Consider the following 26,939-nt stretch of genomic DNA (forward strand, 5'->3'; position numbering starts at 1 on the left):
TTCTATAAATTTAAAACATATTTGTATTATTATTTCTATAGAACTAATTTATAGAGATCCCCTGGATGAGTCCAAATAAATTCACAACTAAATACTTTGAGATATAAATAACAGCCTTCAGTTTGAAAAGGCGGTAACTTGTGGAGGTCCCTCACCTCCTGTTTTCTGTTTTGGAGGGATCAGAAAAAAAAAGGCGGTAACTTACTTGGGATCTCTTTGGTGTTCTACCAGAATGACTCTACTAAGACAAGTTACTCCCACAAATTTTTAAAGCTGGTTCCTCTCAAGCTTGTCATCGTCTAGATCAAGAGACTGATGTCCTTCAGTAGCGTAATATAATACTTTACAATGTTTAGAGACTGGTTTCTCCCATCGTTATAGTAACGTCGAAAGACTGGTGATCTTTCAGTTACTCTCCTTTTACCATCTTCTCTATCCTGACCTATATCTCATCCTACCTACCTTCTTACAATGGTAATATTGAGAATATGATTGAATGTGCAGTATAGAAGCCTTCTGGAAGACTTTACAAATAAACTCGATAAAAAATGAATAAAATAAATATTGCCGAAACTAATAATAGAACTTTGACAGAAAATTGGGAAATTCCTAAAGGAATCTACCAACTTGGGTAGGAAGCCTGACAAGGAACTACTGGCACATGATACGGAAAGTTCCAATAAGGGAGTCATGTAATATTGATGAGGCCAAAACATAAATATATCGAATGACCAACGGGAAGCCATGTTCACAACTTGATTTTTGAATTACCTATGAACGATTAATGTAAATCTAAAAAACTGAATTCCCGCAATACGGAAGCAACTCTCAAGATTTCAATTATTATTACCTCATAAGTGCCTATCATGTTTGCTTAAAATATAAGTAATAAATCCGAAACAAATAAGAGACATATTATGCGTCAAACCATTTTAATATTACACCATGACGGGCGCCTTCGTCGTATTAGATAATTGGATTTTTTGAAGCTGCGTTAAAAACCTAAATTTAGCTTACATTTCTTTACTTAAACTCCTGTATTAAAAAAATGTATGTATTTTAAAAACATAATATATAACAATTATTAACATTACAGTAGCAAAAATTAAATGTCATTGAACTGATCACCTCTGCTCGCCATCCTCGTTCAAGAGATAAACGAATCCAGAAAAGATCCTTTTTATTTGAGCTATAAGCCTTACCAAGGCAGATCCTGATGAAGACCTGCAATGTGGATCGAAACTTTAACGTTTATAAATTTTTTTCACTATTTTATATATTTCTGACTTGCAACCGGGTCTGCCAGCATTCCAATTTGATCTTCATCAGAAAGATTTCGATTTCCGGACTGAATTCTGCATAAGATTCATGTCTAGCACTTCAGAAAATGAAGGGCAATAAAAGAATGCATGTACTACTGTTTTATCCAAAATTACTGAATCATCCTCTGCATGGAATAGGATTAAAAAATTTTCATTAAGAAATCGTACCCAGTAAGTAGCTGTTTGAGATAATAGTCAACCTCTCAACCGGAGCATTCATACTACATTGTTATGAATTAGGCAATAGGACCATTCCCAGAAGATGAGACATACTAGCGTCTCTGACAACTTTCAAGCGCATAATATTTCCCTTATTTCGTCAATGATGCACTCGAGAACTCCCGGGTCTAAGATTAATCGAAGCGAATATCGGCGACGACACTCACTACTTCATAGAACAGATCCTCGGAGAACAAGTAGGGTACTTGTTCGTTCTACGCTTACAACTTTACGAGCAAGTACTTGAACTAGTCAGAAGAGTTCTACAACTTTGCCAGGTTCCACAGACATTTGCTACAATCTCTTGTATCAATCACTCGCACTGCTTTTTTTCTGATGTAGAGAAGATGAGTAAAGCTTGTAGAACGCTTACTTCCCATGGTGAATAACACGGCTCGAATCCTAGTTTGGCAAACTAAATCTTAGTAGACTATAAATTTTTTCAATTTGATCAACTATCTCTACTTTCACTTAGTCCTGAAATGAGTTAGGGTATATATCGGGTGGTGTTTGATGAGCAATGTTTACTAAACTGTCCTCTAAGATTGCTATGAAGTCGAGAATTAGAGGGACTTCATATGTTTTTACAGGATTGATTGAATATTGATGAAACAATTTTCATAAAACTGCTTTAAAAAGTCGAATTATAGAACATACCGAAATTAAGAATATTTTTTTCTTTTTTCGTATAAGTTTGTTTACGTAATTTATTTTGTTTTTAAGACCAAAGTGACTTAATACCAAACGATTCACATGCATAAAGGATAAAGTTAGCTATGTTGGTTATTGCTAAGAGATATAAAACTGAAAACATATTTACATTAATTACGATTTTAGCTTTTAATCGTAGCTAATTATGATATATGATTATATTTTCTAAATATGAAAACATTTTTCATTTGTTTGTGCTATATTTTTAATTATAGCGAGATCTGATTTATAACCTTATTAATGAGTAAGTAGAAATATGTTGTAGATTTCTAAGTTCTGTACTTAAAATCAATATGGCGTCTTAGGTTGTAGTCCGGCGTCTGGTTACTTATTAGGGAACAGTTTATTTGTTATTTCCCCCTGTGCTTTATATTCTTCTTATTCGACTAGAATATTTTAAAGTTGAGCTTCGTGTTCTTTTTGAACAGTAATGGGTGAAGACCAAAAAGGTAATTTTATATCTAACCTGTTCGCACCGCTATGAAAATTGTTATAAGGTCTTTCTTTGAGATTGAACTTTTATTTTCAATATTCTTGTTTATGTAATGATAGTTTTCTCTCTTACATTATCGGTTTAGGTATTTTAACATTGTAGATCAATTTTTTAATGATTTATGTTTAGTTGATATGACTTACAGATCTATAATGAAAAATACTTTTTATTTTTCTAGTGTTATTATTAGCTTTTGAATTATATTTTATAACTCTAGTAATACCATGTTCACTTAGATATATATGAATATTGGTTTCTCTTAGAATAAGTTTGATTCTTAAATAAAAAAACAAGGTGAACTAACAACTTAATTATACCAACCCATATTTGGTGGTATACTTTTTTTTTCTTAATCTTTTTAAAATTTGCCTTTTAGAATTGGTTTGAACATTTTTTTCATTTTATTGATGCATGTTTATCAGTCAATCTAAATTGAGCTTAGGGTCTTATAAACGCCTATATTAAATTTTCGCTTTCTATTCTTCTGAACATAATATGATTAGTTATTGATTCCATCTGCCCTTAAAATTGTTGGATGTTTGTTTCTTTTTTTGTAAATTGTATTGGTTTCAGTTAGTTAGTAATTAATACTTAAAACATTTCAGTATAATTTCTTTTAATTTTTTCTGATTGTAGTCTTGTTTTCGATTTTTAATTATCAAATGTATTATATATATTCAACATTTAGAACTTCAATAAATTTTATACTTCTTCCATTTATTTTCTATTATCTCAGTACATATCAGGCTCGATTGCACAACTGTGTTTAGTTTTTTCAAGTGAATTTGTTGTATAGAACTAGTAAAACATAGGGTGTAGGTTATGTTTATATCCATTTTCTTATATAAATACTATTCTGTTTATTTTTCTCGGATAATCGTATATATTAATAAATGGATTATTGATGGTTGATAGTTGCTAAGCAATTTTTACTATTTTCACTTCATCTAAGTGACATATAGTTGATAATTTACTTTACATTACTTTAGTTACTTGATACATTAATTTTGTTCCTATGTGCAATTTTTGTGCTTTTCCATCTCATCATGCTTATTTTTATTTTTTAATTTTAAAACTTTCTAAAAGTTCTAAATTTAATACAGTATTCCAGTAGAATATGAATAGTCCACCTCATACTTGTAGGAGTAGAAGTCAATGTAGTCTCTAGCCGCTTAAAGTTGGGTCAGTGATCTCAAAAGGATTGAAGTTAATTACCGTACAATTGAATTAATTAAAATTATTATGCGGTTACTATAGTTTAATAATTTTGTATTTCTTGCTATTAATATCTTTGGTATTTATCTCTGTGCTCCAATCCATTAATTTATACATTAAAGAAAGTATGCTTAATCTTGATGTTTTTATTCAGAGTTTAATTTTGTATAATTTTAGATAGTTTTGGAATCAGAATCATTCCATGCTATTGTATGAAAATTCTCGTATAGTGTTTTCATAAATTTAAGTAATAAATAATTATAAATATTTCATATTAATATTGGAAATTATACATTTATAAAAATGTTTCCTAAATTAAATAATCGCTTAATCGCCAGAAAATAATCACTTAATTAGAAAGTGAAAATTTGATAATTTTTTTTCCACTTAACATCTCTCTACCTATTTATTTTTCCTTTATATCAGTTCTCTTTATCTCAATTTCATTTGGTTCTCATAGTGAAAAGAATATTTGGATCATTTTTGTTCCGTTAGTGAAGTTAAATGGTTATAATTTTAGTTGTGTTATATTCCTTAACTCACCTAAAAAAAAAATTTGTTTAAAGCTGTAATTGATATATTTTTTCTCCTTAAAGGATGGTTTCTGATATCTAGTGTCAACTCGGTCCTGGCAATGCCAGATAAGGGGAAGTCTATTTTATTTAGACAGGTATTTCTAAAATAACCTGTGAGAATTGTAGGGGGTTTATGCTCCATCATGACACTTCAGTAGGCAATATTATAATAATGTGAACCGTCCGTAGTGTTTTGTTAATAGAATGCTGTTAATTCTTTCATTGTACTACAATGAAGTAATAATAATTAAATTATCTTACTATATTTACACACTGCTTACTGTCCATCATTCTTTATTGTATTATCTAGTTCTAAAACCCAAATTTCTCTTAAGTATCAGCTTAGCTTGGATTAATTGAAATTTCTGTTTGCGAAAGTTAAGGACCTGTTACTCCATTAGTTTAAACTATGATTTTCTTAGATAAAATCAATAATTATTCATTGAACCAGTAAAGTTAACTTTTAAATCTGGTGATATACTTTACTGGCCAACGATAGCTGGTTAAACTGATATTTAGTGCAAATCTATATTTAAGTAGATAACCATACAAAGAACCTTCCATAGTTTCAGTTAGATCTGTTATCCAGGAAGGTGTGTTGTGATATTGTTTGTTTCCAAATTCAAGATAATTGATTTGATCAAACTTATATTATGTTGTTCCTCCTTTGTTATAAGTACGTGAACTTTAGTTTTCGTTTTTCAGTTTACAAAAATTAGTAAAATTATCTCTAACATGACACTGTGATATCATAAAAAACAACACTAAATTAATATTTAAGTGGAATACCTTTTTAAGCATTGATTATATCAGTGCTACTACAATCTGAGTGTTTTATCAAAGTATCATTAATTTAATTTATTTGAATTATTTCTTTAATGTCCTAAGTGTGCTGTGTTATGTAAATTTTTGTTGTTAAAACTTAATTTAATCACCAACTTATCTATGCTTTCAGTTAGTAGTTAAGGTTTGTCTGTTATACCCCGAACTATCTGGTTGCATGTTTTGAATTTAAGAAGTTTTTGATGTTTTGTTCTAGTTACTAATTAATTAAATAGAATCCACCTGTCTATTTAAAATATATTTCCTGCTTATTTATAAAATAAAACTCAAAAGAAAGGTAGTGTTTTACATAATGCTGTAATATTAAACAAAAAATAAATAAAAAAATATTAAGAGAAGTAGAAAAAAAGTTACCTAACATACAGTTTTACAAATAATAATATATGGACCATATTTAATTAGATAAAAATAATTCAAGAAAGTCAAATTAGTTTTTATAAAGACAACTACATATCAAAAATAAATTTCCCAGTTTAATTACAAGTTTAGAACATAACAAAATATTTTTTCATACATAATATTGTTGAATACTTACTCGAGGTTTAAACTAATTTTTTTTTATTAATGAACTCCATTTTATTCAATACATTTGTTGAAATTTCAGTGCAGTTATAAAAATTATCAGAGTAGCGTTAATGAGTAGTTTTGTAGCTTAATTAGAAAAAGATGTTATTGAGTGCTTAAGAAAGAGCGAAACAGATGAGTATAGTTGAAATTTATGGTTTTGGAAGAACAACAGTGAACAATATAAAGCAAGATACTGATAAACCTTAACAATATCTAACAGTGTTCTACTTTAAATCTTTTGTGATTAATACTCTTCTTATGTCGCAAAAATGTTTAATTTATGTTTATACTAAAATTAGGGTTAATTGATAGCTATTTATAGTTTAAATTATTTTTCTGATGATATTTCTGTTATTCAGCTATTATTCTATTATTTTCTTAACCTCTATGTCCTTGATTTTGGTAGTGACGGTTAATATATGTTGTACAAATACTAAATTTTTTGGTGTAGTGTAACCTTCATTTAAATGCAACATTGCACAATATTGATATTAATTTTATTTAAAAAAAAAAAAAATTATGACTAAGTTAGTTTAATCTTGCATTTCAGAATAGTTGATGTAATGTGCTCTAGTCATGTTATAGTTTTTATTAACTCTTATTCTTTGTGAATGTAAAGTTTTTAAATGAATGTAATTCTTTTCAGATCGTGATAAGGAGAGAGATAAGGATCGTAGGAGAAGATCTAGATCAAGGGATAGAGATCATAGAAAGCGCTCCCGTTCACGTAGCAGGGATCGCAGGAGTAGAAGCAGAGACAATAAACATGAGAGAAAGCGGAGCCGGTCGCGCTCACCGAGAAAGAATAAAGGGAGGAGAAGGAGGCCATCGCTGTATTGGGACGTGCCTCCTCCCGGCTTTGAGCATATCAGCCCCCTTCAGTACAAGGCTATGCAAGGTAGCTATTTATTATTATTATTATTATAGTCATTGTAAAAGTTATATCATTAGAGTAAATTTTTACAGATTTAAAATAATAAAATCGTTCAGAGGTTGATAACACCCGTCATCACAAATTTTTTGTATAGTTCTAGATGTTAAATTTTGATTTCTTCAACATAAAAAGTATAAAAAATAAAGTTTTACTTGATAAAATTTGTTTTTGTTGAAACTAGTACAGTGTTTCAAGAGTTCATTTTCTCAATTGTTCTTTAAAAATATGTGCCTTAAAGAATAGCTTGCGGTATCATTTTTAAAATTTGCTACAGTTTGAAAATCGAAATAAGCTCTGTACGACCATTATTTTTGCGGATAAAGCCCTTCAAATATTGACCATTTTCATTAAGAAGTCCAAAATAGTTTTAATTATCTTTATTTTTTATTCACTTAATTTTGTTGAAACTCGCTCATTTAAAAACAGAAACTTGAATTTTTTAGTCGTCAAACTTTGAATTTCTTTTTGTCCGCATTTAAGTTTTTTTGCCTACTCTCTTCTTTTAATTATAATTTATTACTTGTTCAACATCAAAACATTAATGACTATGCAAATATATTTATAAAAATGCTAACGGACATACCTTCATAGAGAATTTTTTCCCTGTTTTGGAATCCTTAATTCATATATTCGGTTAGGACAATTAATCTTGAAAGACTCAGTATATTTCTTGTAGAATTTTAAGATATATAATTGAAATTTTACTCTAATCTTACGTTGTGGTTTACAGCTGCTGGACAGATACCTGCTAATATAGTCGCTGACACTCCCCAGGCTGCGGTCCCTGTTGTAGGTTCTACTATCACTAGGCAAGCCAGGAGATTGTATGTTGGAAACATTCCATTTGGTGTTACAGAGGTTTGAATAAATATCTTTTTTATTGATAAATAAAATTAACGTCTGTAAATTTAATTTGTCGAAGAAATATCTTTGCATGATGTAAGTTCTGTATGATGGTTATTATTTATTAACTTTTTTAATCTCTTTTAATACTTTGACTGCCAATAACGAGATAACTAGCTCTTTAAAGAAGAATGCCATTATAAGTTATCACATAATTGGGAGTCCATGTGTTAAGCTATTTCTTAATAATTAATAATTTAATAGATTTTATTTATCATTCATTTTATAATTGTTAATATAATCGTAAATATGGACTTGATATTAACTTTTTAAATGTTGCAGGACGAAATGATGGAGTTCTTTAATCAACAAATGCATCTTTCTGGTTTGGCACAAGCCGCAGGAAATCCAGTTTTAGCTTGCCAGATAAATCTAGATAAAAATTTTGCTTTCCTTGAGGTAGGTATATTAGTCGTATATCAGTAATATTAATCATCAACACTTCTCTTGATTGAATATTTTAAAACTTAAACATCTCTTTAAACTTTATATTATTGATTTTTTTATAACAAAAAGAAGTGTAATTAATATTTTAAATCCTAAAGAAGAAATTTAGATGAAGGAATTATTTCACTGAATATAACTAACTGATTATTGAACTATATATGAGGTAAGATTCCAGTTCTTGATTTGTAATTCAATGAGCAAATATTGAAACATGCTTATATTTTAACCTTTTATTTACCTGAGCTCTTTTAAAATTTGTGCTAAATTTTTTTAACACTGAATTTAGGTAGGTACAATTAAAGACCCGACAACACAATTTTCGTTTTAAGTCATCACCAAGGTCATTGATTACATGGAAAGTAATTTAGGACTTAAAAGTCCCAACAGGACTTAACAGAAGTACTATTGTTTGTAATTATAATATTATACTTTTTTTTTTACAATCTAATACTTTAAGTTGATAATTTGTAAGATATAATATTGGTTTGCATCTTATGAAATAAAAGTTTATTTAGTTTAAACAACTTTATGAAATAAAAACTTTTTTATTTACTGTAAACATTGTGTAGAGATAATGTGAAGTTTTGAAAATAATATAAAAATTTGAACGGAAGATTTTTTTCACTTCAACTTTTTTACATATATTATCAATTATGAAATACCTTTATACATCATTATTGTATGAGCCTTATTATTAAAACAAGTATTTATTTATTCTAAATATTATTAATAATTATTAACAAAAAATGAATAGTAATAAGTCATAATGGAATAATAAAAAATTATAATTAATTACAAGAAAATAAAACTAAATTATGAATTGTCCAGTTGAATGTATCACTAAGTATAGTAATTAATAATAATTGGAATATAGTCCGAGTGTGGTTAAAAAAAACTCAGATAGTGATAACTATTTTAATGAGCCAATGTTTCACCCCACGTTGCAGGGCTTCGTCAGGGCATTTTTGACAGAAGTCTAAGTCAAACTCACTCAGTGAGCCATATTCCATTTATTAATAATATACACGGTCAATCAGCGATCTTCCACTGTAGTAATTAATGTTATTTTATATGAATGATTCATTTTTAATTCCAACTTATCAGTATTTTTGTCTCTTTTAAATATGTTAATTTAATTTGAGGCAGTGAGTGCAAAAGTGATCTAACCTATGATTACACTGCCTTTAAAATTAGCCCAAGATAAGAAAAAATTCAGTTATTTCACCCCAATTTTTTTATTACTTTAATGAAAATATGTATAATTACTAGTCAAAATTAATGATGAATAAACTAGAAATCAACATTTTGTAAATTTACTTTCTCAAATATTACAAAAACTATTATCCCATATATAAATAATTGATAAATTACCTTATAGTACATTTAACTGTGCGGGTGTCTGTACATCTAATGGTTCCCGAGATATATTTTTCATAAATCAAAAATTTTTTTTGAACAAGTTTGAAATCGACATATACTGAATTTATTTTGGCAAATATATAAGTACTGATCCAATGAAGATAAACATTATTATAGTTCATTGAACTAGCATTAATTTACTCAAATTAATTAGTATTAGTACTCACTAATACTAACTTCCAACATTTTATGAATTTGTTTTGGCAAATATCATGAAAACTACTACTGCAAAGATAAACGTCATAAACTACTTTATAGTATGTTAAATTAGCTTTAATTTGAGAGCTGGCGGATATCTGTATGTCTAATGGTTCCTGCGATATAGTTTCCCCAAAATTAATTTAAAAACTAGTGAGTTTTCGTTATTTTTTTTTATAAAATGTTGCTTTTTATGAAACTATCTCTGGAACTATTGAATGTAAATAGCTCTATTAGAGCTCATATTTTAGCTAATTTACTCTACTTTGAATGATATTAGGTTTTCTAGTGTTGTTCATAGTTTTAAAGTTATCAAGCTCCGATTGAAAAATTAATTTTATTTTTTTTTAATGTTTTGATACAGCCACTATTTTTTATTCCCCCTAACTATACTTGTCAGACTCGTCAATTTTGACCAGTAACTATATTTGATTAACATTAAAGTAATCAAAAACTGGGGTGAAATAACTGGATTTTTCCTCCTTTTGGGCTCTTGTACTAAACGGAAATTGCCTGTATTCTGATAGACAAAAGGTGCTTGTACTATCGAAATGATTGTGTTTTCAATCTAATGAAGTGTAATTTTGTGTATAAGGTCATATTTGCTCTCATATGTTGTATTGATTTTATTTAATGTTTCTTTTTTATGTTTACTTGAATGTATTTTTTTCTATATAGTTCAGGTCAATAGATGAAACGACACAGGCTATGGCTTTTGATGGTATAAACTTCAAGGGACAGAGTCTGAAAATAAGGCGCCCACATGATTACCAGCCAACTCCTGGTATAGCAGATGGGTCAGCCCTCAATGTCCCAGGTCTGTTTTCTATTTCGCAACATGATCACAGTAGGTTTTGGTTTTTACTTTTTCTTCTTTAAAAAATTAACTCTTGTTTTTTTTTCTGTATTAATTTTTATTTTCAGAGACTAGTTATATTTAGTTTTGGTAATGGGAACTTAACTAAGTTTTGTTCTATTCGTTTACTTTATTATGTATATTTTTAATATGGATTATTTTCGAATATTGGAAATATTTCAATTGAGGTGGATGGCTTGGCTGTAAAAGCTTTACATCTTAACCTTTTAACGTTTGGTTTGATAGGCTCTCAATAATTCAGGATTTGGATAAATTATTTTTAGGGTGTCTACCAAACCTGAAATACCTGAACTGAAAAATTCAAGGAATTTTATGAGCAAAGAAACATAAGCGAACATTTACTGTCGTGAATCAAAAAGCCTAATCTCTTCTTATCCTGATTTAGACTTAACCTGGACTTAAAACAGTGTTTTCCAACCAATGATCCGTGGACCACAGTTGGGCCATGGGTGTCATGGCATGGGACGTGGCTGTATCTGGATACACATATTTTTTGGAAATTTAGAGTTATATTTTAATAATCATCTTTCCTGATGTTTAGGTTTTAACAGGCCAAAGTTACTAGAAGTTCACTTTTAAAGAATTTAATTTTAAATATTTTCCATGGGGGGGAGGCTCCCTTTGCTCCAGATCACCTGTGGGTTAGGGCTGCCTACGGTTAAATTTCCAGCTTAGTGGTTTGTAGACGTTTATGGGTTGTGAACTTCTAATTTTAAACTTATTAAAGAAAGAATTTTTTCCAAAAATAGGGCATCTATTGTCCGAAAAGGGGCTGATAAAAAATTATTTTACAGAAAGAGTCTGGTATTGAATGAACTGTATTTTTATAGGCGAGTTGAAATCTATGCTGGTTCATGAAATGAAATGAGCAATTTTAAATAGGTTAGTTTAATAAAAAAAAAAAAATGGAAATTAGATAAGTCGTACCTTATGTTAAACTGACATTTCTTGTATAATATACTGTATTCATGGGAAATAATAATAAAAAAGGAAAGAAAAAGATGGGTACTTCTAATATAGCTATTTGTTAACTGTTCCAAGACAGACTGGGGCCTACCTCTAATGGGGAAGGGGAAAGGCCGAACTTAATGTACAAAGAGAAAGATGGAAAATTTGATTTTAAATTCTTAAAAGAAAGCATTTGTATCATTTAGCCTCTTAAAAATGGTTTTAACCTAGACAATTGTACTTAAAAAAATTTTTTTTTGGTTTAGTTTACTTCATTACAATTTGGAATTATCTAACTTCAATAGTTTTCTAGTTATTGTTTCTCATTCAACGAAAAAAACATGACAATAAAAAACAAGATTTAAATTTACTCCTTCCTTTTTTGGAATTCGAGCCTCCTCAGATGACCTTTTCACTTATCTTTATATCTTATGATCTTATCACTGTCTATTATCTCTTACTGAACTTTTGAATATCATTTTTGTTGTGCTCTTGGGGTATTAATGATCTTAAGTTTAACATGATAAAGTGTGTTAAATGGAAAAATATTTCCTTTTTTTAGCGTGTTTAAAAGATTTAACAGGGTCGAGAGGTTATTAGGTCTGCTAAATGGAGAGTAATATCACGCAAGAGACCAACTGAGCTCTCTACATCATTTTGTCTGTTGTCGTTTTGATAGGTCAGTTGCTCGTTGTTTGTATTATTTTAGTTTTGGACATTTTGAGACTAATAAAATAAAGGATAGCAATAATAATATAGTAATGGGGGGGGGGAAAAAAACGGATCGCCAGAAAAGTTAACCTTTAAATCTAGTGTTAATTTTTGCTGGCCAATGATACCAATGCTAAGTAACCAAGCAAGGAACCTTCCATACTTTCAGTTAGATCTGTCATCTAGCGAAGGTGTATTATTCCCTTTCTTTTTCAATTCATTTTTTTATTTATTGACATTTACAGCTATATCAAATACAATTAGCAAATTTGAAGTAAGATCATAATGATATGAGACAGCATGTAGAGAAACCACCCATTGGTAGAGCTCTAAAAACATTTTACAATATAAGGTCATGAGGCCTTCTTCTTTTCAGGCGCTTCGGAGGATTGCCAGGAATGGTAGAGGAAGCAACGTTGGAAACTAGTGAGTTTGGGTGGTTAGGGAGTTTGTAATGGAAGGAATGATATCTGGTTCGGGCTGGATCGGTAACATATGGAACATTAAGGGCTTTATGGATAGTTAGGACTTATTTGTAAGTGGGGAGCATTGAGGATTTTGGATTGTAAGGATTGGATACAAGAGGAATTCGAAGGTTTAGTGGAGCCCTAAAGCTCAACTCCGTATGTCCAGATAGGCCTTATTATTGTCATGTAGATCAGTCTTTTGTAATGAGTTGTTTCCCAATTCAATAAAGTGAATTTCATTGATATAGACGATTTACCAGATGACGAAGACTTCAAAGAATTAGTAGTTCAGGCTGAACTTTTTGTTCAGGAAAAAAAGTATTCCACCCTCGACTAAATAATTTTTTTACAGTGGATGGATGAATTTTTTCAGCGATTTGACTGAAAATATTTAACATAGCATGAATACCCGACCTGTGTATAGGTATTATATTCTATTGTATTAGAGAAAAATGGTATCTCATTGCTCATAATAGAATATAAAAACTATCGGGGAGTCGAGTCCCTCACCCCCCGATAGTTTTTATATTCTATTGTATTAGAACTATTTCAATGACCTGGACAATTCAGGAGATTTCTTAAAATGGTTTGGTAGACACTCTATATTTACAAGAATTTATTAATAATATTTTTATTTATTTGAATACAGTCTTGTCATTTTTTAATGTATTCTATTATAGTTAATTTTGAAAAATGGTCAACACTAGTTGAGAAAAAAAACTTATGAATTCAATGGTTATATATAGTACAGCCTAATTATTATTTTTTATTTATAAAAGATTGAGAAATATCAACCATTGAATCAGGAAATTTATATCTACATTTAATTTCACCTACAACATGACGGGTAGGCCTGTCAGATCTAGTAACAATTATTTATCTGCCTTTTTATGTCATCATCTATTTGATGCAATGCTAAATATTACTGGATTTATTATTATTATATTATTTACTATGATCAAAATTGATTTTGCGACTTAAAAAAATAAAAAAGAAAAGAACATATTAGCTCAGAAGACCAAAAAGCAAGGCAAATAAATATCGCTGTAAACCCACCTGTCATATCTATTTATAATGAAATCTAATAAATCTAGGAACTTTTTATAAAAGTTTAGTATCCTGTGTACTTCATAACTTTTATCTTATTTTTTGATGGGGGAAAAAGGTAATGTTGATTCATACCTCAGGATTGGTGAATTCAATATTTTATAACAAAGTAAATATCCAATAATTCTTAGTAAAAAACGTACTTACTAGTAAATAATTTACAAGAGAATTATTGATAGTCAACTGAACCGTCATGAAATTTTTATAGGACTCACGTTGCCATTTCATATGTCAATTTTATAAAAAGTTCCTTCACTGTAATATCTCTTAAATACCTCAAATTAATAAGAAATTGAAACTTTTTATTTTTAAACAATGTTTCCTAATTTTGTCATTAAGCATTTTAAAAATTAAATTGATATAATTATAAATAATTAGTATTTGTTCAAGTGAAAACGACATGGTGAAGAATTTAAACTCTGCTAATTTAAAACAAATTAATAGTCATTAACAAGAAAAAAAAATATCTAGATTATTAATTAGAAATGAATAGTATTGTGACTTCCAACTGATAGGGTTTTACTATTTTAACAATAATTCTTGGTATCCAATACAATTTTTTTGCCTGTCAAGACCTCTTAAAGATTTTTATTTGACCTCAGTAAAATATGTTTTGTTTTTTTTAATCACAAAATTTAAATTGGTAATAATCGTGAAATCATTAATAACATAAAGCATTATTTCGTGAATTTTGAATTCCATTTCTGTCAAACAATATTTGTTGTACAATTGCATATTTTTACTTTTATAATTATTTCTAATGGATTTACTAGAGATTGTCATTAATTAGGCTTATATATTCAAAATTTCAGATTTAAAATATGTTAGGATTTTATTAAACCTGTATACATATTTGGGCTGTTTTTTGCTCTTGAACATGTTGTTATTAGGAATTGCTTAAAATAGTTTTGACTCGGTAAGCATCCTCAATTGAATACTAACTCAAAAATCTAACTTTTGCGAAAATGTGAGTTTAAAGGTTTAACTCATCAAGGGTATAACATATAAAGATATAGTCAATAAAGAAATGAACTGTAGTTCACGATCAACCTTTAGAAATAATAAGGATAATTATTACCTTTAAGTTTATTGCTACACTTACTGCATTGAAAACCAAAGTGGACTATCCTCAGAATCCATAATTTTGAGAAAACACTGTTGAATATTTTACAAAATTTTTGTCAAACAGTTCAAGTTGAAAAACAGTTTTTAAACTGAATTCTTTATATCTCATTTAGCTGTGCCAGATTGGACCTAGACAGTCGCTCTGCCAACTTAATATCAAAGACTATCTTAAACTGGCTCTAACTCTTGAATGGTTATGAAACTAATAAAATTCTTTATAATATAACCAACAGATGACATACAATGCTTTGAAACTTTTAACCCAGTTTTCACAAAAATGTGGAATAGTCCACTGTGGTTCTCTCTTATTAATTGCTTGTTATATAACATTAATTAATTTCAGGTTTTTTAAATTAAGAACAATTTAGTGACATAAGGAAGAATAAAATTTAAAAAGTATATAATTTGATAAAAATATGCCTCATTGGTTATTATGTAACTAAAATTTTGTTCTTATATAAAGTTTAAGTTGGTAAACTGAATTTTTGAAATTTCTGAAAATAATTTATCTTGAGAAAAGCTCAGAAAAAAAAAAAAATAAAATAAATGAATAAAATAAAGTAGAAGGTAGGCTACTGTTCTATTATAGTTTCCATGGCAACCTTTACTTAACTTTACTTCTGGTCTCTATCTACCAGGACTTCTATGCATTTAGTAGGAAGTGAAAAAAAATTATTAATTTAATAAAAATTAAATATTTTTTTTGAGTAAGTAATTGTTATAACTAATAAAGAACTGCTGTAATTATATTTAATTTTTATATAAGAAGATGGTCAGGGTTGCGGTAAAAAGTGAAACAAAAATAGTTTACAACTATTTAACTAGGAAAATAAATAGTTGTAAACTATTTTTGTTTCACTTCTGACCGCAACCCTGACCATCTTCTTATATATCAATTTTTACGGTCAACTATATATACATATATATATTTAATTTTCTTTAAATATTGGTTTCAATTGCCTTTTCGGTGCTGAAATGTCATAACCTGAACGACAATGGCTACCTCTCCCTAATTTTGATCCTGACAGTTGTCATTCAAAAGCCAGAGTGACTTGGATCATAAAGGTATCACTAACAGTTCCCGATTTCAGCACATTCATGATGGGCTAAAAAACAAAATTTGTGGCATCCTTGTCGAGTTAAAAAAATGTCTCCACAATTATCCTTAAAGCAGTTTAGCATGTAAGAAAATAAAAAAAACATTGCAAAATGAATACTGGAATGCATTATATAGTTTTTATTTTAAGTTTATGTGTTTTTTTTTTTTTTAATAGTAAATTCCAGAATTTACTTAGACCTTTCTTTTTTTTTTTCTTATTTCCTCTCATACTGCGTTTCTACACGATCAATATATATGTACAATTATGATTTTACTGTCATTTCAACTGACAGTGTTAGAGTTCTTATTGCTAGAAATGATGATTACTTTATTATAATTATGATTTATGTACTAAGATTATTTTGTATATATAAAATAGATGATATCGCCTTTCATTTGGATATTCCTTTGTTCTATATGGATAGATGTAAATTATCAATTAGAAGTTGAACAGATGAGAGGCAATAAGAATCACACTGGAACTTTTAATGTATAAATCAGAGATTGGCAGTGTTACATGATAATAATACATATCAACCGCTGCCATGGTAACTAAAATTAAACAGCACCAGATATTAAATAAAAGATTTTTTTTTTTTATAAGAATAAAAAAATGTCTTCCCTTGTATTTTATTTATTTGTTTTTACTAAGAAAATAAATAAAATGAATATAAAGATATCAAAATCTTTTTATTCTTACAAAATATTATAGAATCTTGCAACATCAAAGTTGCAATTCATGGATTTTGGTTAGTTTTAAAGAAGTGGTTGCCTCTAAGGTGTCAATAGTTAAAAGGCTATAAAAGAAATTCACTATATTCAAGTATTTTTTTCTTAAATTTTATAGAATACTGATAAAATCTTAAAGAAAAAAACCAATGAAGCATATATTTATCAATTTATTATTTTTATCGTATTACCTAATATTAAGATTAAATATACATATTTTTTATAAATTACTTTTCTTAATAAATACAGCAAAGCCTCAAACTTAATTACTCAGGATTGATAAGAAAGTACCAATAATTACTGAGGATTGATAGGAAAGTACCAACAATCGAAAATAAGATGAAAGAATTCACAATTTATTAGTTAAAAGATATTCTTCAAAAACCATCATATCTTCTTTGAATTGTGTTTTTAAATTAAACAGAAAACTATCAGTGAGGGCCAATTTTTCGATGAAACCTGTTTTTTATTTTACTGAATAAATAATAGCTGAATTTTATTTTGATAATTAAAGTACTTTATTTAATCAGGTTAATTGAAAGGAACAAATAATTATGCTCTTTTGTTTGGGAAAAGTTCTTGTTCTAACCTATACATTTTCTTTAGCCATTTTTTGAATATTGTTCGCTTTAACTTGAGTCTCATCTTCCCGTTTGTTATAAATGTTTCAAAGGTAATAATGTCGCTAAATTGGGATTTATAGCCAGGTAACCCACCAATAATTTTGGTCCCTTCTATTATTTTTGGTGTTATGGTCTCCTCTTGTGAGATTTTGACATTTCGTGTATTGACAAATATCAATATTATTAACCGTAAGTTTCTGTTTTAAAGATTATGATTAGGTTGGAGAGGGTAGGGTGGGTTTTTATGCCTTTTTCCAATTTTAGCCACTTTTTTAATGTTGATCGATCTTGCTAATTTTTAACTTGAATCTTCTCTTTCTGTTTTGAATAAATTTTTTAAAGGTGAGATAAGAAAGACCATTTCTTAATCAGGATTTATAGGGGTGGATTGGTGGGAGGGTCAAGTTTTCATCCTGTGGGACTGCCACGAAGTAATAAGTATATAATAATAAAATATATATATATGATAAATTAACATTAAAATTTTAAATTACTTGTTAAAAATTTTTTTTCAAAATTGTTATAGTAAAAGATCTTTCAAGAACTTCTTATTAAATTAAGTTCTTTCGATAAAATTATTAGATAACTTAGGTTGAAGTTTTACTTTTTACATGCTGTGCCCTAGACTAGAGATTTTTAAAATAATTCAGTTTTTTTTTTTACTTATTAATTTATAGAAGGTCGATTGAACGCTGTATAATTGAGGTTGAGGTTTTACTGTGTTTTTATACTTTAAAAAAAAAACAACTGATACTCTGATATGCATAATAATAGATAAGATGCCTTTGTTGATCTTTATAAAAATTAATTTGTATCAGTTTAAAAATTAAAAAACTATTTCAATATCATTCAATTAATTAATTCATAGAGTTGGGCAAAGATTAGCTATAGTTGAAAACTAATAGATAATGTTGCCATGGATACGACCCTCATTCATGAATGAACCATTTATAAATAAATATCGTATCCATGGCAACTTTATCTATTAGTTTCAACTATAGCTAATCTTTGCCCATCTCTATTAATCAATCACTTTAGAAGCAACTTGACATGTTTTATAATTGTATCAACTTTCCAGGAAATTATTTAAAAAAAACAAAACAAGTTTTATAAAAGGTGCTGATACTATCTCCCAGGTCTAGGTTTGTATAAGGTTGATTCATTTCAGATGTGAGTCAACCCTGTGGGTTTGAGACCCCCTCTGGGCACAGCTCAGTCTCTATAAAGTGAATTCCCTTAATTTGGGAAAAACAATTTAAAATTAAATAAAAATGTAGGCATCATTCTAGAAACTTCTCAAAAGAATTCTTGGGGTTTAAAAAAATATATATATTGGTACCTTATTAAATCGTAGATGAGACGAGATGTCTCTAGAATATTGTATTGGTTTTCTTTTTAATTATTACAATAATTATATATTTGTAGTGTTGGTTTTTTTTTTTTTTCAGGATTATGAGGCATTATAGCTTAAGTGACAACATATGTTTTCTTTTAAATAGCAAAACTTAAGTATATAGCTATTATTTATAATAGTTCGCCCTGAGCGAAATTTCTGGTAAAATCAAATGGCTAATCTCGATATTCAAAAATTCAGTTACGCAATATTGCTTCTAAAGTGATGAAATATATATTTTTTTTCTTTTATTTTTTTTTTACCTGTTTTATGTACTTTTCACCTTGTATAATACAGTTTTTACTATTGATTTGTTTTAATTTCAGGTGTTATAAGTACAGTAGTACCTGATTCGCCGCATAAGATCTTTATTGGAGGTCTTCCAAACTACCTTAACGAGGATCAGGTATATCTTTATTTGAGTTTATATCGATATAGTTACTTGAGAGTAAAAAATCCAGGCATAACTAACTTATTTTTTTGTTTTCTATTAATTAATGTTTTGTTATTTTTGGCATAAGCTGTTGTCAGATTTTTTTTCCATTTAATAAAAAAGAAGAATTTTCTCGCTGTACCGTAATAATCATGAATTATTATTATTATCATGAGTTAAATTTATTGTTAAAAATAATTAAGTGATTTTTGTGAATTAATCCTAATTAAGAATTATCATTATATATCCCGTATCTAATTACGTTTTATTTACTATTTTAACTTTTGAAACTTTTTTCAATACTGTTAAGATATGAAAATATGTTGCGAAAATTCAAAAGCTGTTAAGATTTCTATAGAATTAAATTCGAATATTGTAACACTATATAATTACAAAATGGATCCATAAAAATAAATGTTTAATCAGCTTTGAAGAATCCTCCCCTCATTAGAATTCTGCCATTAATTTTATAATTGCATTGGTTTTTTATTAAACGAATTTGAACGTTATTTATAGGTTTATTATTTGAACGGTATTTTATTGAGAATCAATTTGCCTTTAATGCCTAAAATTTTATAAACCAAATTAATTTTAAGTTAACAAAAATTAAATAAAAGCATATGCCAGAAATGACACGTGAGTCGCTGAGAGAAGCGTTGTTGTTAAAGTGATGTTAGCTATGACTGGATGAGTGTTCCCCTCTACAGCTAGGAGGCGCTGATGAAGGAGTCACAGGTTTGCCAAGACTACAACACAACAACATGCCAGTTTTTCTTTTTTTTTTTTCCTCACAGGCGCGTTTATCTGCTTTTGCTTATTCTTTGATACCGTTATTACCTAATTCCCTTGTGTTTCCTCTTCCTTATTATTTTTTTTTTCCCTAATCCCTCCCTACCTTTTTTCCTTTAATTTTTTTTAGATCAGCTACTCCATACGGAATTCGAGTGCTTAACGCAATTGTGGTGGAACTATTTCTTTTTCAGGGGCAGAATATTTTTTTCTTTTTTACCCTTTATTTTTTCCCCTTCCTATTTTCAGTTTAGGTGCAGTCAACTTGAAGGAGAATCCTACCAATTATAAACTTATAAAAATTTTGCAGGTTTTAAATTTTTGCAGGTTTAAAATTTAGCACTAGCCCTTAGTTTTATGAATATTTTTTTACAAATTTAAAAACAAAAAAAATAAATTAGTGTGGTTAACTATTTCATTTTGATTACATTGCATGTAATTTTTAAAAAATGTTTTATTGATTATTATTTTCTTTTCTTTTTTTTTTTTAAATTATTAGAAACCCTACTAATTTCTTTCCATTTTGAGAATAAAGTAAATTCAAATTTAAGTTTAGGAAGTTATTATTATGTTTTTTATAAGAGAGTTGACTGACTTACGTATCTTTTTGCGTTATAGCAAGATATCATGTGTAATAAATGGGGTCACCTCGGTTGTAGCGGAGAAGCCACCATGAGGCAAGTCTCATATTTTACCATTAAGTCATTCGACATTTACAGGACCCGGTCGTGTTGTGTTACTTTGCTATTCAGTCTGAGTTAATATTTAGTCTTAGTAATTTTTTAAAAAAACTTACTACTTTCAATCCGTCATTTTTATTAGATGGAGATAATCAGGTTTGCAGTAAAGAAAAAAAAAAATAGTTTTAACTCTTAACTTTTAATGACAGAAGTTTTGGCCCGCACTGTGGGGTCTTCATTAGGGCTTTTGTGATTGGTGGAGATGTATACTGATAAACAAAAACATTTGAGTTTGGTCAATAAAAGCTTTTTGCTTATTGGTGTACATCTTAACCAATCAAAACAGCCCTCATAAAGATCTGCAGTGTGGTAAAAATGTTGATCCATTAATAAATATTTGAAACTTTCTTCTTTTTCTTTACTGTAACACTGATCATCTTCTAATTTATGTATGGTCAATCATCTATATATATAATATTATTTTTTATTTTTTGTTTGTTAAGTTGATTCACAAATTTAATATTTCGTTATTATTTATTTATTCTTTTTTTGTACAACGATGTTCTTTTAATTTTTCAATTACTGCCTTATTAAATGTTAACTTAAGATGAAAGTCAGACTGGGTAGCAAAAGGGAGTTTTCTTCAAAAAACCGGTAAGTAGTTAGCCTTTTATTTTCTCTTAAATTCTTATTAAAACATTTTAGCCATCTTTGGTCAGCAAAGGGTAAGTTTATTTAATCATATGTTATATAATTTATTTAGTTAATTTAAAAGTTATAAAATTATCTTAAGTTGGTTTATTGTTTGCTTTTTGTTTTGTTTTTGTTTTTTGTTTTTTTCTTTAAAAGTAAATTTTATTATTTCAAATCCAAGCAAATTTAAAAAAAAAAAAAAAATTACTTAATGAAAAAGAAAATGAAAAAAAAAAAACCAATAGTAAATTCTAAAAGGGGAAAAACGTTTGGTGGACAGGTCAAGGAGCTTCTGATGTCATTTGGTCAACTAAGAGCTTTCAATTTGGTCAAAGATTCTGCAACTGGTTTGAGCAAGGGGTACGCATTCTGTGAATATGCCGACATCATAATGACCGATCAGGTAACAAAAGATAACCCTCTCAATCCACACTCCATTCCCTAACTAAATCCAAAATATATAAATATTATATATATGCATAATATATTGTAAAAAGAAACATATCCCAAGTTACGATGAGAACGTTGCACCTGCTTGTCTAATCCCGAGGGTGAAAATGTGCTCAGTATTCCATAACATCATTGCTCCTTGCTACCACCTAACCTCCCCTCCTCTCATTAAATCCTTGGTAACATTTCTATTTACATGCTATGTTTATTTTATGTATGTATTTAGCTATATAATATATTATAGTTTATGATATAATTTTAGATCTTAATTATTTAAAAGTAATTTAAATTTTTTTAAATCATTATCAGCCTTATTTTATATATAATTAATATTTTATGAATTGTTTATTTCATTAAGTAAAACTATTATATGTAGGCTGGTGATTCACTCCATGCATTTTGATAGCGAGATTGTTTTGTTTTTTTTAATAATGATTTTGATAATACGAGCCTTTTGTGAGTTTATTCAAAATAATGCTACATTACTAACTAACTTGCCAACTTTCTCAGGGAGCTCGGTGGCACTGTTTTAAGGCATGATGCTACCAACTCCAACGACTCAGGTTCAAACCTGGCTGAGCAGAAAACTGTTTTCTATTACTGTGTAGCCGTGAGTCAATCCTGTGGGTTCTGGGGTCCACCCAGCCTCATAAATTGGGTAAAATCTGGCAGACGAGAGTGACTGTGACCAAATCATGTCCTTGCATAGCCGTTGGTCTAGTAGCAGTCTAGACTTCCTTACAAAGTACTGCACCCTTAACCCTTCATGGGGACGTGACGCCTGTGCGGGTTGGTCCCAGTGCGCTCGGTTCGAAACGTTATGGGTTCGATTCCCTCCTGGGACAGTTAAATATTCATTTTTCAGCGGTCCCGAAGAATGAATCTTGACACTCCCACCTTGGTTAGTATGCGGTGGCAACCCTAGCTATCAGGGGTTGGCAAAAAGGACCCACAGGCCCACTTGCTGGACTTGTTCCCCCCACCAAATACCAGTACCAGTACCAGTAACCCTTCATGGATTGTAGGGGTACAGATTTTAATTTTAACTTGCCAACTTTCCAGGTTAGGAAAAATATTTCTTAAGTGATTAGATGTCAGGAATGATGTCAAAACTTAGCAAAGTAAGAAAATATATTTATTGGTCTCGAAGCCTCATCAAGTAGCTAGTTATGGAGTTCTGTGGTTGCCAACCTGCATTAAATAGTTTTAGCTATGTTTTGGATTAAACTTTATTATGAAATGCTGATTCTAAAAAAAAAAAAAAAAACCAATCTTTGATTTAATAGTATAAATTGATCATTGTCTTCAATTATAAATAGTGTTTTATTGAAGAATAATGTAATAAGATATATCGATGGCTTACTTCATAATGGTGCTAAGTACATTTCCACCAACTTTACAAAAAATACAGTTAAAGGTTCTCTATTTTAGGAAAATTACATCTTTTCAATTAATTTTACTAAAAGCGAGAACCTTAAATTGTATTTTGCATAATGTTAGTGAAAATGTATTGTGAAGTAAGCCATTGATCAGAGTTAATTTTGGAATATTTCATCTCAGCATCATCAGGAATGATTTCTTTCAGATAAAAATGAAAAATTTTATTTTGATATTTGTATCATTGAAGTAATTAGAAGAATCGGCAATGGTCTGTAAGATATATTACTGCTGTGATTACTGATTTGTTTGTTATCGAGGAAAGATCTTTTTGATGGTTTACTGTATTGGGATAATACTTTATATTATATAATAATGCTGCAAAACATGGAAATTATTTCTTTATATAATTCATTATTCCAGTCATGCATTGTCTTCAAGAGAAGATTGAGGTGGACTGACTATTAAGCTCATATCTCTGTGGATGATATCCTTTAAAATATAATAAATAGGGACATTTATAGCATCCGAAGCATAGGAAGATCCTTAGATGGAAGAACCGTGTAATGGAGGATCTTGGGGCCTGGGAGATTAGGGATAGCTGCCCAACAATCTAAGCTGGTGGAAATTATTAGAGATCAAGATCTATCAAGCCAAAGGAAGAGGAAGCAAAACCTGGTGCTTTATATTTATTCAATTATCAAAGGGTTAAATTGTGAGGGTGGCGTTTAAAGAAGATACTAAAATAGGAAAAAAAATTCTTGTATTGGAAACCCAATTTTTTGACCTAAGTTCAAACTCTTCAGAACCGAACAAACACAATACAAAACATTCTGAACTATGGTAAGGTTATAAGATGACAAAGGAAATTATTAACATATGAAAATTATCAGAGTAAATCAATAGAACTTATAATGAATAGAATAAATCTCTTTATTATATAAACAAGATTTTAGTGATCTCTGTGAAATATTTTATTATGCGACTTGAAAAATTAAATCCCGAACAGTTAAAAAAAACTTCAAATTAGGTATATGGTATAAATTAAATAGCACAATCTATCTATATTTATTACACTATATTAAACAAAATAATACAATCTGAATTAAATACGGAATACATGTTATTTAAGTTATGCACTTTGAGCAACGAGTAGTACAATTAAATGAATAATGGTATGCCTGGTATAGTAACAGTTGAAATGATTAAAATTGATAACCAAAGTGGCAAAACCGTGTATATATGAACAGCTGTATATATACTCAGGAGTTATGAATGAAATGCAGTATAAGTAAGATAATCACAGAAATGGACAAGTTACCATGGAACAAAAAAGAAAATAACAGAAAATCCTTACCACAAGTTTGAGCAGAACTTGATGAAATTATCACTTTTATGAGAAGATGGGCTGGAGAGAGGAGGTGCTGGGAGGTACTAAGTGATACTACTATGCTAATGTTTCAGCCTAAATTTCAGGGCTAAGTACAAACAAAATAAGAACAATGTCAGAATAAAAATTAAATATTTGAACAGTAAAATATGAAAGAAAATAAACAAAAAATATATGAAAATCTGACTAATATAAATAAATAATGAAAGTTTAAAATTATAATTATTGTTGTATATGTACTAGTCTCATTTTTATATTTTTCATTCCATTTGTTATCATATTTTTCTTGTTGTACCATTTATTATTAGTTGTTTTCTTTATTACTTGTTATTTGTTAGTATTTTGTTGTATGAAGCTATTGGCATTGAATGACAGTAACGATGTGTTAGATGAAACCATTGGAAATGAATGATAGTAACAATTACAATCAAATGAAGACAGTAATAATTACTGTTGGATAAAGTCACTGAAATTGATGGACAACAGCGATTATTATTAGATAAAGCCAATGAAACGAATAACAATGACGATTACTTGTTGGCTAAGCCATTGGAATTGAATAACAGTAACGATTATTATTGAATGAAGCCATGTAAAAATCAAAGTCTTGCTGATTTGGAAATAATTAAGTAGCATAGGGATAATTCACAAAGTTATAGAAATTTTTTATAAGATATATTTTTTATAGTAAATATATCTATTTTGTAAAGAGTTATGGGTTAGAATATACTTGTGAAGTGAAGTAAGTGATAATTTTTTGTGATTGTTATTTCATGTGTAGTAGTAAGCTACGAATAGAGGCTAATGTCGTTCATTATATCAATGGCTTACTTTACGATTGCGCTTAATAAATTTCCACTAACTTTACAAACGATACAATTAAAGGTTCTCTTAAGAAAAATTAATTTAAAAATTGTAACTTTCTTAAAGGAGAACCTTTAGTTGTATTTTTCGTAAACTTAGTGGAAATGTACTTAACACCACACCACTGTGAAATAAGTCATTGATATGGTGCTTATAGTCATTTCTGAAGTAGTTAATATTTTATTGGTCTATTATCTGGAGTAGGTAATATATTATTGTTCAGATGTTAATTGCGGTAATATGTATTTATACTTTGTGTACTCAAAGAAATTAGACAAGGCAAGGATATAATAGATATTTAAGATATTTTACCTGGGGGGCCTATTTGAAGTATTCCTCCAATAATTATTATTTGATGGATTGTGAAGAAACGGACAATTAATGTAATGACTTGTCTTCCGGTAAAAAGTGAGATTAGTTAAAATTTTCCGAGTTTAGAATCTTTGAATTTGTTCTCTTATTCCATTTAAAAATAATGAAAGTAATATCATAATCTCTTCTTCTGTTTCGTTTGTTTTTGTCATTTTATGGTTATTTAATGAAGAATTTGTTAGCTATTCAATTTTTTTTTTCACATCATATTTACTATAATGTCTCGTGACTGGCTTCTGATGTACCTGCAATTTGAAATTCCATCAGGAATTAATAGGTACTTTCTAAATTGTTTTTACAAATGTAGTATTGAATCTAGAAGTTTTATAGTCAAATGTTTTCATAAATTATATTTTAACGACATTGTTAATTTTTTTATGTTCTAGGCAATTGCTGGTCTTAATGGCATGCAGCTTGGTGACAAGAAATTAATAGTACAACGTGCCAGTGTTGGCGCTAAGAATACAATATTAGGACAGCAGTTACCCGTTACCATCCAAGTTCCTGGTCTCAACTTGGTTTCTGCTTCAGGCCCAGCTACTGAGGTAGTTATAGATTTTATATTTTGTTTGATTAAAAGTTCTTCTAGTTTCGTCATTTCTTGTGTGTCGAGTGCTCCAGTTATGATTTTTGAAGGAGAAAAAAAAAATTATACTGGAGAAAATTGGTTTTGTGATGCAAGGGAATGGTCGATGTGTTTTGGATTTATATTAAAATGTATAGAAACTACTAAAAATCGTAGCTGCATACTGTCAGTGAGAGAAATGTTCAGCTTACGTACTCTTTGTAATGAGCTAAATTCAACATTTTGTCTTGATGCTGCACCGAGTAAGGGAGACAATCGATGAAGTATTTGCAAGAAATATTTAAAACATTCAATCAAATGTTAACATTTCTTACTTCTACCATCTTGACCACAGCTCTGACCATCTCCTTCAAATTAACTTAGGCCCAATCATCCATATA

The 26,939-nt window shown here is 28.9% G+C and overlaps 1 protein-coding gene across 5 annotated transcripts in view; it reads left to right on the forward strand.

The window, feature by feature from the left end:
- The first annotated feature begins 2,475 nt into the window (after positions 1 to 2,475).
- U2af50 (U2 small nuclear riboprotein auxiliary factor 50) overlaps positions 2,476 to 26,939 on the forward strand; it is a 27,413-nt gene continuing 2,949 nt past the window's right edge. The window contains exons 1-8 of one of the 5 annotated variants that reach the window (XM_014438725.3): positions 2,476 to 2,496; positions 6,592 to 6,843; positions 7,610 to 7,737; positions 8,065 to 8,181; positions 10,525 to 10,693; positions 19,252 to 19,331; positions 21,801 to 21,923; positions 26,360 to 26,518. In XM_014438725.3, the coding sequence (XP_014294211.1) occupies positions 2,493 to 2,496; positions 6,592 to 6,843; positions 7,610 to 7,737; positions 8,065 to 8,181; positions 10,525 to 10,693; positions 19,252 to 19,331; positions 21,801 to 21,923; positions 26,360 to 26,518 (1,032 nt within the window). In that variant the 5' untranslated portion in view covers positions 2,476 to 2,492. Of the gene's footprint in view, positions 2,497 to 2,525; positions 2,702 to 6,591; positions 6,844 to 7,609; positions 7,738 to 8,064; positions 8,182 to 10,524; positions 10,694 to 19,251; positions 19,332 to 21,800; positions 21,924 to 26,359; positions 26,519 to 26,939 lie in introns of those variants that run through there. The other 4 variants (XM_014438724.3, XM_014438727.3, XM_014438728.2 and 1 more) reach the window with 4 other exon arrangements.

This window comes from Halyomorpha halys, unplaced genomic scaffold (assembly GCF_000696795.3).
Source record: "Halyomorpha halys isolate HHAL.00 unplaced genomic scaffold, Hhal_1.1 Scaffold65.1, whole genome shotgun sequence".
NCBI classification, from domain to species: domain Eukaryota; kingdom Metazoa; phylum Arthropoda; class Insecta; order Hemiptera; family Pentatomidae; genus Halyomorpha; species Halyomorpha halys.